This window comes from Stigmatopora argus, chromosome 10 (genome assembly GCF_051989625.1).
Source record: "Stigmatopora argus isolate UIUO_Sarg chromosome 10, RoL_Sarg_1.0, whole genome shotgun sequence".
NCBI classification, from domain to species: domain Eukaryota; kingdom Metazoa; phylum Chordata; class Actinopteri; order Syngnathiformes; family Syngnathidae; genus Stigmatopora; species Stigmatopora argus.
Window position 1 is genome coordinate 15,358,230 of NC_135396.1, and position 13,761 is coordinate 15,371,990.

General features: G+C 42.0%; 1 protein-coding gene across 3 annotated transcripts in view; it reads left to right on the top strand.

Moving 5' to 3' along the window:
- The window catches only part of dync2h1 (dynein cytoplasmic 2 heavy chain 1), a 105,742-nt gene that overhangs the window by 36,614 nt on the left and 55,367 nt on the right, over positions 1-13,761 (top strand). For all 3 annotated transcript variants that reach the window (XR_013303477.1, XM_077610640.1, XM_077610641.1), the window contains exons 38-52: positions 299-522; positions 697-812; positions 1,566-1,765; positions 1,944-2,075; positions 2,182-2,314; positions 2,929-3,136; positions 3,209-3,338; positions 3,826-3,981; positions 5,685-5,944; positions 7,963-8,209; positions 9,445-9,596; positions 9,715-9,859; positions 10,075-10,177; positions 10,276-10,440; positions 10,757-10,881. Coding sequence is in view for 2 of the 3 variants with exons in the window: in XM_077610640.1 (XP_077466766.1) it covers positions 299-522; positions 697-812; positions 1,566-1,765; positions 1,944-2,075; positions 2,182-2,314; positions 2,929-3,136; positions 3,209-3,338; positions 3,826-3,981; positions 5,685-5,944; positions 7,963-8,209; positions 9,445-9,596; positions 9,715-9,859; positions 10,075-10,177; positions 10,276-10,440; positions 10,757-10,881 (2,496 nt within the window). In the remaining variant the exon portion in view is untranslated. The remainder of the gene's footprint in view (positions 1-298; positions 523-696; positions 813-1,565; positions 1,766-1,943; positions 2,076-2,181; positions 2,315-2,928; positions 3,137-3,208; positions 3,339-3,825; positions 3,982-5,684; positions 5,945-7,962; positions 8,210-9,444; positions 9,597-9,714; positions 9,860-10,074; positions 10,178-10,275; positions 10,441-10,756; positions 10,882-13,761) is intronic.

Sequence of the window (13,761 nt, forward strand, 5' to 3'; positions counted from 1 at the left end):
ATATATATATATATATATATATATATATATATATATATATATATATATATATATATATATATATATATATATATATATATATATATAAACATGCAGGAAGTTTATTTGCATTTTGAGGGATGTTTGATTTTTCGTAACTTGGATTGTTTTTCGTATTTTGGAACAAAAGGTTTCCCATTAAAACTTTTTATAAGATGAGAATTTTGTCTGTAGAAGCCTTTGTAAGTCAAGGTACCACTATTTTACAAAGGAGATCACCAGGAAATATTTATTTGACATTATTTTCTATCTCGTCTAGGTTGAATTAGACCCAAACTCAGGAGTTTTTATTACTTTGAACCCAGCGGGAAAAGGTTATGGAGGTCGACAGAAACTCCCAGACAACCTAAAGCAGCTGTTCAGGCCTGTGGCCATGAGCCGACCTGATAATGAGCTGATTGCTGAAGTCATTTTGTACTCTGAGGGCTTCAAAAGTGGAGAAATACTGGGTCGGAAACTGGTGGCAATCTTTAACCTTGCCAGGTACAGCTTGTATTCAACTGCTCCTGTAGAGTTAGGTTGTGTTTTACTTAACCCTTAACAGCAATGAACTCTATTGCAGTATATTGGTTCTGTGAAAAAGTTCTGTTTCCATTTGGACAAGCCCCGTAGTCAATTGAAAATGGCTAAGGACTCTTCTTTTCTTTTTGTGCCTAGGGAGCTCTTGACCCCACAACAACACTATGACTGGGGCTTACGTGCTTTAAAAACAGTTCTCAAGGCCTGTGGTAGTTTGCTTCAGCAGCAGAGAAAAAGTCATGACAAGGACACAAGTAAGACCCGCTCTGCACACGTTTGATACTTGAATCATTTAAAAAAAAATATATATATATATTTTTAGTAGCAGGGTGAAACTTAAGGCTTTGCATGAGTATGCAAACTGATCTATTGACCTCTGCCTCTCAGCCAGTGTTGCATTTGGTGTCCAAACATCAATTGACCATCACTCTCTCGCACATTTTTTGATAACCTTGTCTTTGCTTTGCTACAATTCCTAACTTTGTCTTTGCTTTGCTACAATTCTTAACTTTGTCTTTGCTTTGCTACTCTGCGCCACTTCTATTCTCCTTTTCTGTCTCCTTTCTTCCTAAATCCCAATTCCTTGTGCTTTGCCACCCACTCTATCTGCCCAACACACTCATGTATACACACACGCACGCACACGCACGCACACAAACACGCACACGCACGCACATGCACACACACACACACACACACACACACACAATCTCATGGACTGACTCACAGATGCGCCTGCTTGCATGGCCCTCTATGTAGCAATGGAATCCCAAGCCTCTCTGGTGTTTGTCTCAGTGTATAGACTGTTAAAGTATTCCACTCTGTCCTTAATAAAACACAGTTGGGCAGGAAATGTATCCATCTTAAATCCTGGCAATTTCTTAAAACATACCGCACATTGAAACAATATATGGCATAATTATTTCCTGGGCGGTCTGGTGGTACAAGTGGTTATTTTTTTCCTGATTTAATTCAATGCAATTTTACATTTTATTTTACTTATGCAGTTCAAGAAATTAATCTGGTGGTCCAGGCATTGCGACTCAACACCATGTCGAAACTGACATTCGCTGATAGCTCGAGGTTTGATGCCTTACTTAGAGATGTCTTCACTGGGGTACATTTTGCTGATGTTGAGGACCTGAACCTCACCGAGGCCTTGGAGCAGGTCTACAAAGAGAATCGACTAGAGCCTATACCTACACAGGTATGTGTGTGTGTGCCTGTGTACACGACACATGAGCGTGAGCATGGATACATTCTTGATCATACCCTTTCAGGAGTATTTTACCTTGGGGATTGGTTCAGGTTCACAAATGGACATGTTAAGTACTGAAAATATTGGACAGTTATACCTTTAAACAGTCGTGCATGTGTCTTTGTAGTTAAAAAAAGCATTGGAGTTAAATGAGCAGCTGAGACAGCGCATGGGTGTCGTGATCGTAGGGCCAAGCGGAGCAGGCAAGTCTACTCTGTGGAGGATGCTTCGGGCTGCTCTTAATAAATCAGGCAGAGTGGTGAGATTAATCCCCCGACACTTTTAAACCTAGTGGCTGCACATTATTATTTTAGGATGCAAAGGTGGTACATTTCATTATCTTTATATGTTTTCTCCTGCTTTAGGTGAAGCTTTACACATTGAACCCTAAGGCAATGCCCAAGCATCAACTTCTGGGACATATTGACATGGACACTAGGGAGTGGGCTGATGGGGTCCTCACACACAGTGCCAGAAATGTTGTTAAAGAATCACAGGGTGAGAAGGATGGTTGGTTGTGTTCAGTATATATATATGTATATATATATATATATATATATATATATATATATATATATATATATATATATATATATATATATAGTTTGTACATTGCTAAGAAAAAGTATTTGCCCCCTTCCTGATGTATGAGTTTTTTTTCCTTTCAAAATATTCAGAAATTGACGCACACAAATCTCCTCACAATAGGATAACGCACAACCATTTGCCAACTTGTCCTGGTGCCTCTTTTCCATAAAATCAGAAAACTCTTGCCACTTCACTACTCAGCTCCTGCAACGCTCCACCCATTGTTTGAAGGTATCTTTACACCAAGTAGTTGCGGCGAGAAAGACAGTACGCTGAAATCATAAGCAGCCTCTTGTGTCTTGGCCACCTTGCTGTCACGTATGCTCGTATCTCAAAAATTGTCTCGTATCTCAAGGCAAATATTTGCTCGGACTTTTACCCGTATCTCAAATTCCTTGTATGTCGGGGCACTCGTATGACAAGGTATTACAGTATGCAAAAAATACAGAAATCAGAAAGTGGGCAAATACTTTTTCATGGCACTCCATGTCTTATCATTGCATTTCTATAATTTTCTTTTATAGATGTTAGTTCCTGGATCGTGTGTGACGGTGACATTGATCCAGAGTGGATTGAAAGTCTAAACTCTGTGCTTGATGATAATCGCCTTTTGACAATGCCAAGTGGCGAGCGTATACAGTTTGGACCCAATGTCAATTTCATTTTTGAGACTCATGACCTGAGCTGTGCCTCCCCAGCTACAATATCTCGCATGGGCATGATCTTTCTCAGGTCAGTGTTGTTGAACGTACGTATGTTTATTTCATAATTTTCCATTTTCCAATATCTTCTTTAATTATTTAGCGATGAGGACATTGATGTGGGTGCATTGGAGAAATCTTGGTTGTTGAATCAACCTGAGCAGTGCCGTGCTAATTTAGAAAAATGGCTGGAGCTTTTCTTTCAACAAGCTCTGCATTGGGTCCTCAAACAGGTATCCCTTTGCTTTTCTCTTTTGCAGGAAATATTTAACTTACACTTGATTTTATTAGAGGCACGTTCAGTTTCTTATGGTTAACCAAGGGCCATGTGAATATAAAAATTCCTCAGTATTTGTACTTTGGGCATTTGTTTCCGTGGTGGTGGCCTGGAGACCGAGGAGTTCTGGGGTTGTGGGTTCGGTCCCAGGTCGGGCCTCACTGTGTGGAGTTTGTTCTCCTGGGCTGGCGTGGGATTCCTCCGGGTACTCCAGTTTCCTCCCAAATTCCCCCAAAACATTAATGGCAGGCTTATTAGACACTCTAAATTTCTAGGTATGAGTGTGAGCGTGAATGGTTGTCTGTCTCCTTGTACCCTGTGATTGACTGGCCACCAATTCAGAGTTTCCCCTGCCTGGTGCCCAGAGTCAGTTGGGATAAATCACCACCAGACCAGTTAATAAATTAACATGTTCTGTACTCTTTCTCTCTTTCCTCTTTGAGAATGAATTTGTGGTGGAGACTAGCCTGGTGGGCACAGTACTGAATGGTCTATCACACCTCAGTGCTGTAACAGAGCGTGGTCAATTCATCGTTGGTCTTCTAAGAGGATTAGGGGGAAACCTTAACCTCAAGACAAGACAAGAGTTTGCCAAAGAGGTAAGCAGAAATGGTGCATGAAGGTGAATATGCCGTGTTCGTCCAAACCAAACCTAAAAAGTCAGTGGTGCGTACATTTGGGCTAGTGTGAATAAAAACAACCAAACTCTGGTGCAGACCAAACCACTGGTTCAGGACCTTTCCGGGCGGTCTTGGTTCGCTTTTGACTGGACCATGGTGCGGTTCGCTTTCTGTGCGAAACCTACCACGGTGGTTTGAACCAAAGCTGAAATAACATGTTTTTTATGTTATTGATGTACAGTGCCTTGCTAAAGTATTCAGCCTTCTTGAACTTTCCCATTTCAGGCTTCAAATATAAAGATATAAAATCATATTATTTTTTGTCAAGAATCAACAATTGCGTCACAATGCTGAAGTGGAACAAGATCTATTGGATATTTATTTAACAAATCCAGTAATAAATTGACATACGAGTGTCCCAACATACGAGAAATTTGAGATACGAGGAAAATTCAGAGCTAATTTTTGCCCTGAGATACGAGACAAATTTGAGATACGAGCATATGAGGCGGTTCCTGATGCAGCCGCCAGGTGGCTGAGTATGCGAGAGGCTGCTTATGAGAACAGCATCGCTCTGTCTTTCTTGCCCCATCTAGGTTGCATTAAGGTATCTCCGAGCATCACCGTACAGCTTACATTATTTACGTGTTTTTTTGCGTTAATCAGTGCAGAAATTAGTGAAAAACAATGGGTCCAAAGCAAGCCGGTCCGATCAAGGGTAGTGAGAAGAAAAAGCATATGATGACAATTGATATTAAGCATGGTGTACGCGTGACTGAGCTGGCTCGCCAACATATTTTTAAGTGCGTGTGTATAGTAATCAAAGTTCATTTAAGTTCAATTTAAAGTTTCTGTTATGTTACGTAGAGTCACAAAAGTGTAGCGAACCAAATGTGTGGTCATCAAGTCTCACTCCTCCTCCACCGTTAGCCACTACCGTCTGTGTGCAGAGCATCATCAAGACAAATGAACACGCCAGCCGGGTCCGAGATACTGTTGTGGAAATGTTTAACGCCGAATTTGGATTAAAAAAAAGATTTACCTAGCTTTACACATCTCAAGGAGCTCTGTATAAGCAATCGTATTTAATTGGAAGGAGTATCAGACCAATGGAAATCTAATAACACCCGGCCGTCGCTCTAAACCAGAGGTGGGAAATCCGGTCCTTGAGGACCGCTGTGGGTGCAGGTTTTGTTCCAACCAATCCAGGACAGACACTTTAGCCAATGACATTTCTGCCGGAAACAAGAAGCACCTGACTGCAATCCACTGATCTAAATCCAACCTCACTGAGCTCAAGCTCTTTTGCAAGGAAGAATGGGCAAGAATTCCAGTCTCTTAGACATACCCCAAGCAGCTGTAATTAAAGCAAAAGGTGGAGTTACAAAGTATTAACAAGGCTACGAATAATATTGCATGCGCCACTTTTCAGGGTTTTATTTGTTTAAAAAAGTTTAAAATAGTCAATAAAATTCATTCCACTTCACGATTGTGTCTCACTTGTTGTTGATTGTTGATAAAATGTTTTAATTGGATATCTTTGTTTGAAGCCTGAAATGTGGTGAAAGGCTGTAAAGTTCAAGGGGGCCGAATACTTTCGCAAGGCACTGTACCTATTTGTTATGGCCTTTGACTGTATATTTAAGAATGCATAACATTTTTGCTCCTGAATCTATTTTTAGTTGCTGAACTGGGCCAGTGAAACCCCACCAAACACCCGAAAGCCACTTGATACCTACTATGACCCTGCGAGTGGCCACCTTGCAGCCTATACATTGCAGCGGCCTGACAGTCTCAGGCTGGAGCATCTCTCTCATGCACATTCATTGCCTGTGATTGAGACTCCAGATATGCAGAGGGCGCTGCTTTCCTTCTCCCCTTGGCTCTCTGCCCAACACAGACAGCCCTTCCTGGTGGTAGGACCAGAAGGCTGTGGAAAGGGGTAACTACAACTACGAGAAAAATAATTTAAGAACAAGGTCTTCACTAGCCACATTTTTTCATTCAATGGAGTTGAAAAAATAGCGGTCACATTTTTTTTTTACCATTTAGAATAGAATAGTTATTTATTAATTTCCTTCAGATCATAGACAAATGTAGTCATATAAATAAATACAGCATGCAAAAACTATTATAGAATACATAGTATAAAAAGTAATAATCATAATAAGTGCGTGCAGTGTAATTGTTTTCAGAACAGACAGAGAAGTGTGATGAGCCCAGTTTATCTCAACATCAGCCAGTGATGCTGGTGGTACAGAGTTCCATTGCTGATGAAACGAATGACCTCTGGTAGTGCTGCTTCTTGCATAGTGGGTGAGTCTGCAGCTGAAGGAGCTGGTTAAGGTTGAGGGGTTGACCATGATGGATGTGAGATTTGCTTTTCTATGGAGTCAAGGGAGCAGTCCAGGACAGAGAAGGCCCTCCTGACCAGCCTGTTCAGTCGCTTCCTGTCTCTCTCCATGACCACCGCATAAAATAGTGAAGAAGACACCACAGTGTCATAAAATGAGTACAGCAGAGATGACAGTCTTCTCAGCAGGTGGAGGCAACTTGGGCATTAGTTGTATAGGAATCTGCATTATGTGTCCAGTCCAGTTTATTGTTGAGGTACTTGTAGGTCTCCACCATGCATTCCTTTTCTGAACCGGTTATCTCAGCCAATCTCAGCTAACTGTGTGCACCAGGGGGGCACTAGGTGGCCAGCCAATTGCAGGGCACAAGGAGCCGGACAACCATTCTGTTATGCTCGTGGGCAGAGGGCCCCAAAGCAGGTACAAGGAAAACCCAGGCTGTGGCTCTTTCAGTTTATTCAGAATGTACCAGTGCAAGGCGAAGGTACGAGGGGAGCAGCATAGTCAGATCGGTGAATGTGTTGTGGAGGTCGATAGCCGAGAGGTCCGTAGAGCGGTCCAAAGCAAATGTACAAGATGTGCGGTCCGGTCCAGATCATGATCGTGGTCCGTGGTCGTGGTCATGAGCATCGTCAAAGACCTGGGAACAAAACGAGGTTGGGGATCAGGTGAGGCAAACAAGGAGGAAGTGCAAGAAACTACTAGTTAGCTCAGGACTAAACCCTTGATCTCAGACCTGCGAGGCATACGTGCCAAGCGCTGTGACACCATTCCACTGTATTTTTCCAACTAATTAAGAATCTTGAAAGAACTCTACTAAATACTAAAATATATTTTCTTTTCTTTACTCTCGAGACTTATTGTAATAGAGCAGGAGTGCTCATTCCATCGATTGTGATCAACCAGTCGATCACAAAGTTAGAACCAGTAGATCGGCTGAGACTAAGATTTGATCCACGAGTCAGTAAATGTGAGTGACATAATCAGGTGTCTTCTCTTCTGAGATGAATATTTCAATAAGATCATCCAGAATATGTAGACACTAGTCATATGGCTTGCAGCTATTAATGTAACATAATGCTGTCAATAGTTTACTCAGATTAGCGACACTGAGGCCACATTAAACATGTCTCATTAGTATATCACTGGCCAATCTATGCTCGCTTTCTGAAGGCCAACATTCTTTAGTCGCATTTCAGCTACCATGAGCGAGATTGTAAGGATCGTTTGGCTAAATAACTCAAATCAAGAAACAGTTACTGTCAAGTCCTCTTATCATTGAGGTTTGTATGTTTTAAAATTACCTGTAGTAGTTTTAAACCAATTAATCGCATAGCTTCCCAGTCATCAATTAAAGGATTTAGATTCCCCTCAGTTAATCACTAAAGTTTTGTCTTACTATGCTTTTTAATACTTGCTCAGTCATTCATTCATTTTTCTGTAGAGGTCATTTTTTTGCCCAGTTTTATTTAAGGAGCATGTAAGTCAAATCAAAAGACCCATCAGTTTATATTAAAACTTTTTGGGCTTCTTGATCTTAAGATAATATACATGTCACATACGTTCCCTTCTTAGACTGAAAAATGCAATTTTTTTTAACCTCCAGAATGCTCCTGCGTTTTGCCTTTTCCCGTCTACGCTCCACCCAAGTGGCAGTGGTTCACTGTAGTGCCCAGACCTCATCTCGCCATGTCCTTCAGAAACTCAGTCAGACTTGCCTGTTGCTCAGCTCCAACACAGGTCGAGTCTTCAGACCCAAGGACTGTGAGAACTTGGTTCTTTACTTAAAAGACGTCAACCTACCTAAACCTGATAAGTGGGGGACGAGCAACCTCACAGCCTTCTTGCAACAGGTAAACGTGTCATATTAGTAGAACTGAACCCTGTAACTTGGAATTTTTGCAGTTGTAGAGCAGTACTTGTATATGTATATGTAAATTCTCTAATTCGTTCCACGGTCCTCCAAAAAAACCTACCAACTAAACCCTTTGTCTCAATTTTGGATGAAAGGTGTGAGAAACACATAAAAATGAGAGAAATTGATGATAAAATCATTTGTTTATGTATTAAAATGAATAACAAACATGCAACATTTCCTATTAGTGCAGGCGCATAAGTGGGAGAAAACTAACATAGGCAATAGACAGAGTACATGAATTGATGCACATAAACACATATCTAACTTCAAATTATTAATTCAAAACAACTTAGCATTAAATAAAACTCCACAGGAATAACAGTCTCTAAATGCTGACGTTTAGTACAGAGAGGCCATGCCAAGGAGTCGTCACTTTTAATGCTTCCTTCTGCTTCAATATTGTTGCAATGGTAGATAGGTTATGGCCGTGTTGCCTTGCAATATCAGTCATGGATGGATAACAAGGCACACTTATTTATTTAATTCGCACCAGTAATTTTATTCATTCATTCATTCATCTACTATAAGAATATGCCGTGCATCCTTGAAAGGCTTGCGGCGAAAGCCAGAATACACACTAGACTGGTCGCCAGTCAGCCATAGGGCACACAGAGAGACAAACGACCATGCACACTTACAATCATACCGCCACTAGTGGGAATTTGAGCCCGTCCCTACCGCACCGAAGTCAGGTGAGTGAAGCTCTACTCCACGGGGCGGCCCAGTAATTTTAAATAAAGAAAAAAGTTGCTTTACCTACACTCACACAAGCAGAGTGTAGGGAGATTTGCAAGCAGAACACAACGACACCGTGACAATTTCAAAATAAAATAACGGATACTTGGATCTTGTTTTTGGAACAGTAATTTGGATCTCAGAGGGTTTCGTAACCTGAAAATCTCGTGTTTAGAAGCATTCGTAGATCTACCACTGTAATCTGCTGTGAAAGTTAAAAAATCCTACCAAATGAAAAAGTGCTTGAACAAATTGTTAAGTGCTACACAAACAGTAATAATGTTAATCTGTATATAATACGATCATTTGTTTTTCACAAAATAATGTCATTAACTATGTTTGCTAATTAATTATTTCCCTTTTTGTGTTCAATTTGCCTTTATAATTTCCTCACCTTGTGCCCTAATCCTGTTTATTCATTTTACCCCTCTCTAGATGTTGACATATAAAGGGTTCTACGATGAAAACCTGGAATGGGTGAGCCTGGAGAATATTCAGGTGGTCGCATCAATGTCAACTGGTGGTGCTGTTGGGAGCCATTCGTTAACGTCACGCTTTTCATCAATAGTTCGCATTTGCGCCATAGAGTGAGTGCAGTGGTATTTCCACTTTCATTATTATTCTTATTTAATCAACATCAAACTGATCCCTATGAATTACAATATTATTTATCTGCTCTGTCACCAATCTGCTTTGGCGCCTCAGCTATCCAGATCGAGAGCAGCTGCAGACTATCTACTCAGCGTACCTGCAACCAATTCTCCAACACAGTCTGAGCAGCCAAGCAAGCTGGGCCAGCACAGGGAAAACACACCAGCTGGCTAGTTCACTGGTTCAGCTCTATGAACAGGTAGATATCTGCGGGTGCTGTTTATGATCAAACCATCGCCTAAATTACTGAATACAATAACTAACTTGTACAAACTGAATACATGTTTTCAATTAGAAAAAAAACCCAAATCATTTCATTCACTGATGCATAACTTCCTGGTGTTTGACAGAAAACTTAATTGTTACATGTTACTGTGTACTTTAACGATGCAGTACTTATGTTATTCCTAATAGGTGAAAGCGAAGTTTACAGTGGATGATCACAGTCACTATCTTTTCACCCCATGCATCCTTACTGAATGGGTCCTCAGTTTGTTACGATATGACCTCACCGCAGGTAAAAACAATTAAAAAAAACACTCACGCACACAACAAAAAAGCATCGGCATAATTAGTTTGTAATTCTCTGCTTATAATTCATTTTTTCTTTAATAGCTCAGTCAGATGTAACAGACAGTGTGCTGGTGGTCGTTGCATATGAGGCTAGAAGAATTTTCAGAGACCGTCTCGTTTCCTCCAAGGACCGCCAAACCTTTGATAACATCCTTTCTGCCATCCTCCGTGGGGAATGGAGCTCTGATGCTCTTGAAACCATGACTGGTAGGCCACATCTTCCTGTCATGCTTTTTCGTCATTCCTTAACTACACGTGTAAGTTTTAAGAAGATGAACGTTCCTCTAAGGAACTCTCGCTTAAGCCTTCAGGGTTTAAAGGATGAAAAACTCCATTCTGATGCACATAGCCACTCCATTCTGATGCACATAGCCACTCCATTCTGATGCACATAGCCACTCCATTCTGATGCACATAGCCACTCCAAGTACCATCATGTTGTTTTTATAAAATCCTTCTCTTTGTCAAGGGATGTGCACACAAACACTAGGGCTTCTGACAGTTTTTTTCTCCCTATGTGCAGATGGTTTCTATGTAACGTGGGGAGTCTCTGAGGGAGTTGTAATAGCTCCAGCCCAGCCTCTGCCTCCTCATGGTAAACAACTGGGACGTCTACATTCTTCTGACCTCAAGCAAGTCATTCATAAGGCACGGTGCAATATGTAGGAATATTTGCTTTGACGTAAAATTCAGCTGCATTACTTTTACAACAAAAAATACAGTACATTTTCAACAAAAAAAATACAGTAATACCTCGCTACTGCGTATTGCGGCTTGGATTTGTCATATATTTATGAAAAGTTGTAAATCAGGAGTTCTAATCTAGGAACAATAATACAAACATGGGTCACCTTTGGAGTGTATTTCACTGACCACCTGGGGGCAGTGTTTACCGTTGGGTGTTAAGTAATACTACTGAGAGTGTTTTCGGTTTTCGATGGGGGGTGGGGTTGGGGTCAAGTCGCAATTGGAGAGTATTTTACTGGTCACTAGGGGGAAGTCTCTACCTTTATACAGTTGAACGGCAGCCAAATGAGGGGTCCGTGGCAATCCGATCACCAGCTGCAGAAACTGGCTCTGGGGACGTAGAATGTCACCTCTCTGGTTGGGAAAGAGCCTGAGCTAGTGCGTGAGTTTGAGAAGTTGAGTGCACATACAGTTGTGGTCAAAAGTTTACATACACTTGTGAAGAACATAATGTCATGGCTCTCATGAGTTTCCAGTTATTTCTACAACTCTGATTTTTGTCTGATAGAGTGATTGAAACAGATACTTCTTTGTCACAAAAAACATTCATGAAGTTTGGTTCTTTTATGACTTTATTATGGGTGAACAGAAAAAAGTGATCAAATCTGCTTGGTCAAAAATATACATACAGCAGCGCTAATATTTGGTAACATGTCCCTTGGCCATTTTCACTTCAATTAAGCGCTTTTGGTAGCCATCCACAAGCTTCTGGTTGAATCTTTGACCACTCTATCTGTTCCATTCACTCTATCAGAGAAAAATCAGAGTTGTAGAAATAACTGGAAACTCAAGAGAGCCATGACATTATGTTCTTCACAAGTGTATGTAAACCTTTGACCACAACTGTGTCTTGGATGCTCGGGTGGAGAGAGGGACGGAGCTGTCAACAAATCACCACCTGGTGGTGAGTTGTCTCCAATGGTTGGGGAAGATGCCGGTCCAGCTTGGCAGACCCAACGTTTTGTGAGGGTCTCCTGGTACCGTCTGGCTGAGTCCCACATAAGAAATATTTTCAACGTCTCAGGAGGGGAAAGTGGTGCACCATCCAAACAGCATATAGTGGGGAAAGGGCGCTGCTGACCTCGACTCGGGATGTTGTAAATTGGTGGGCCGAATACTTTGAAGACCTCAACTCAAGCCGCCTCGTGTTGTAGAGGTTCACTCAGGTGACTTCGGTGCGGGCAGGGGCGGGCTCGATTCCCCCTGGTGGCAATATGATTGAGTGCAGATGGTCGTTTGCCAAGATGAAAAATGAAAAAATCCTCTTCAACTCCACTGACACACCTTCCCATGAGGAAGCAGAGCCGTGGGACTCTGAAGCAGGTTCTTCGATCTCTGGGGTTAAAGTCACTGAAAGGGGTTAAAAAGCTCCTCGGTAGCAGGGCCCCGGGGGTGGATGACATCTATTTGGAGATTCTAAAGGCTCTGGATGTTGTAGGGTTGTCTTGGTTGACACGGCTCTGCAGCATCGCATGGACATCGGGGACAGTGGCTCTTAATTGGCAGACTAGGGTGGTGGTTCCCCTTTTTAAAAAAGGGGACCGTAGGGTGTGTTCCAATTATAGGGGAATCACACTCCTTAGCTGGAAGGTCTATTCAGGGATATGGAGAGGAGGGTCTCCCGGGAAGTTGAATTCTGGATTCTGGGGGAGCAGTTTAGTTTTCGTCCTGGCCGTGGAATAGTGAATTAGCTCTATACGCAGCCGTGGCTTTGAGGCCGTCCGGTTTGGTGGCCTCAGTATGGCATCCTTGCTTTTTGCAGATGATGTGTTTCTGTTGGGTTCATCAGCCCGCGAACTCCAACTCTCACTTGAATGATTTGCGACCAAGTGTGAAGTGGTCGGGATGAGAATCAGCACCTCTAAATCTGAGTACACCATCCTCGGTTAGGAAAAGGTGGTGTCCTCTCCGGGTGATGTGGAGGTGGAGGACCTCCTACCAAGTGGAGGAGTTTAATTATCTTGGGGTCTTTTTCACACGAATGAGGGGAAAAAATGACTAGGAGTTTTACAGGTGGATCGAAACGGCATTTGCAGTGATGCGGACTCTGCATCGGACCGGGAGAAGGCAACAGTGCCGACCGTGGTTACGCTGGGGAGACTGTCTCCCGGCTGGCCAGGGAACGCCTTGGGATCCTCCCGGAAAAGCTGGATGTAGTCGCTGGGGAGAAGGAAGTCTGGGCTTCCCCGCTGAAGCTGATGCCCCCCGTGATCTGATAAGGGGAAGGAGCTGAAGATGAAGATTGAACTCCCTTCACTGCTGTTCTATTTAAAAACATTCAACTTAGAATGGAGTCTTTCATCTACTTATGAAATGAATTGGTTCCAGAATCTTGAAACATGAAAAGTTGTTGTCGACTGCAAGTCTGTCGAAGGCTCTCAGGCACAACTTCTTCCAAGCATAAGTTTGAACAGACTGGCGATCATAGAAACATGGAGGGTTGTTGTGAGAGCAGATTGAAAGCCCAGTGTAGGGAAAGTGTCAAGCAAGAAGAATCTGCGAAAATTTCAAAATAAAAAAAACGGATATAGGAAATGTATTGACGTTTTCATTTTTCGTATCTTGAGGCACTCATTTGCATCTCAAAAGGTTTCGTAACTTGAAAATGTCATATCTACAGGCATATGTAAGTAGAGATATGACTATGTAATTTTCTGCCATTGGCTTGCAACCAATACAAAATGTTCCCCGCTTACTGCCCAGAGTTAGCTGGGACAGGCTCCAGCACCTTTGCGACCCTTGCAAGGATAAGATGAATGTTAAATGAATTAATGTGTATTT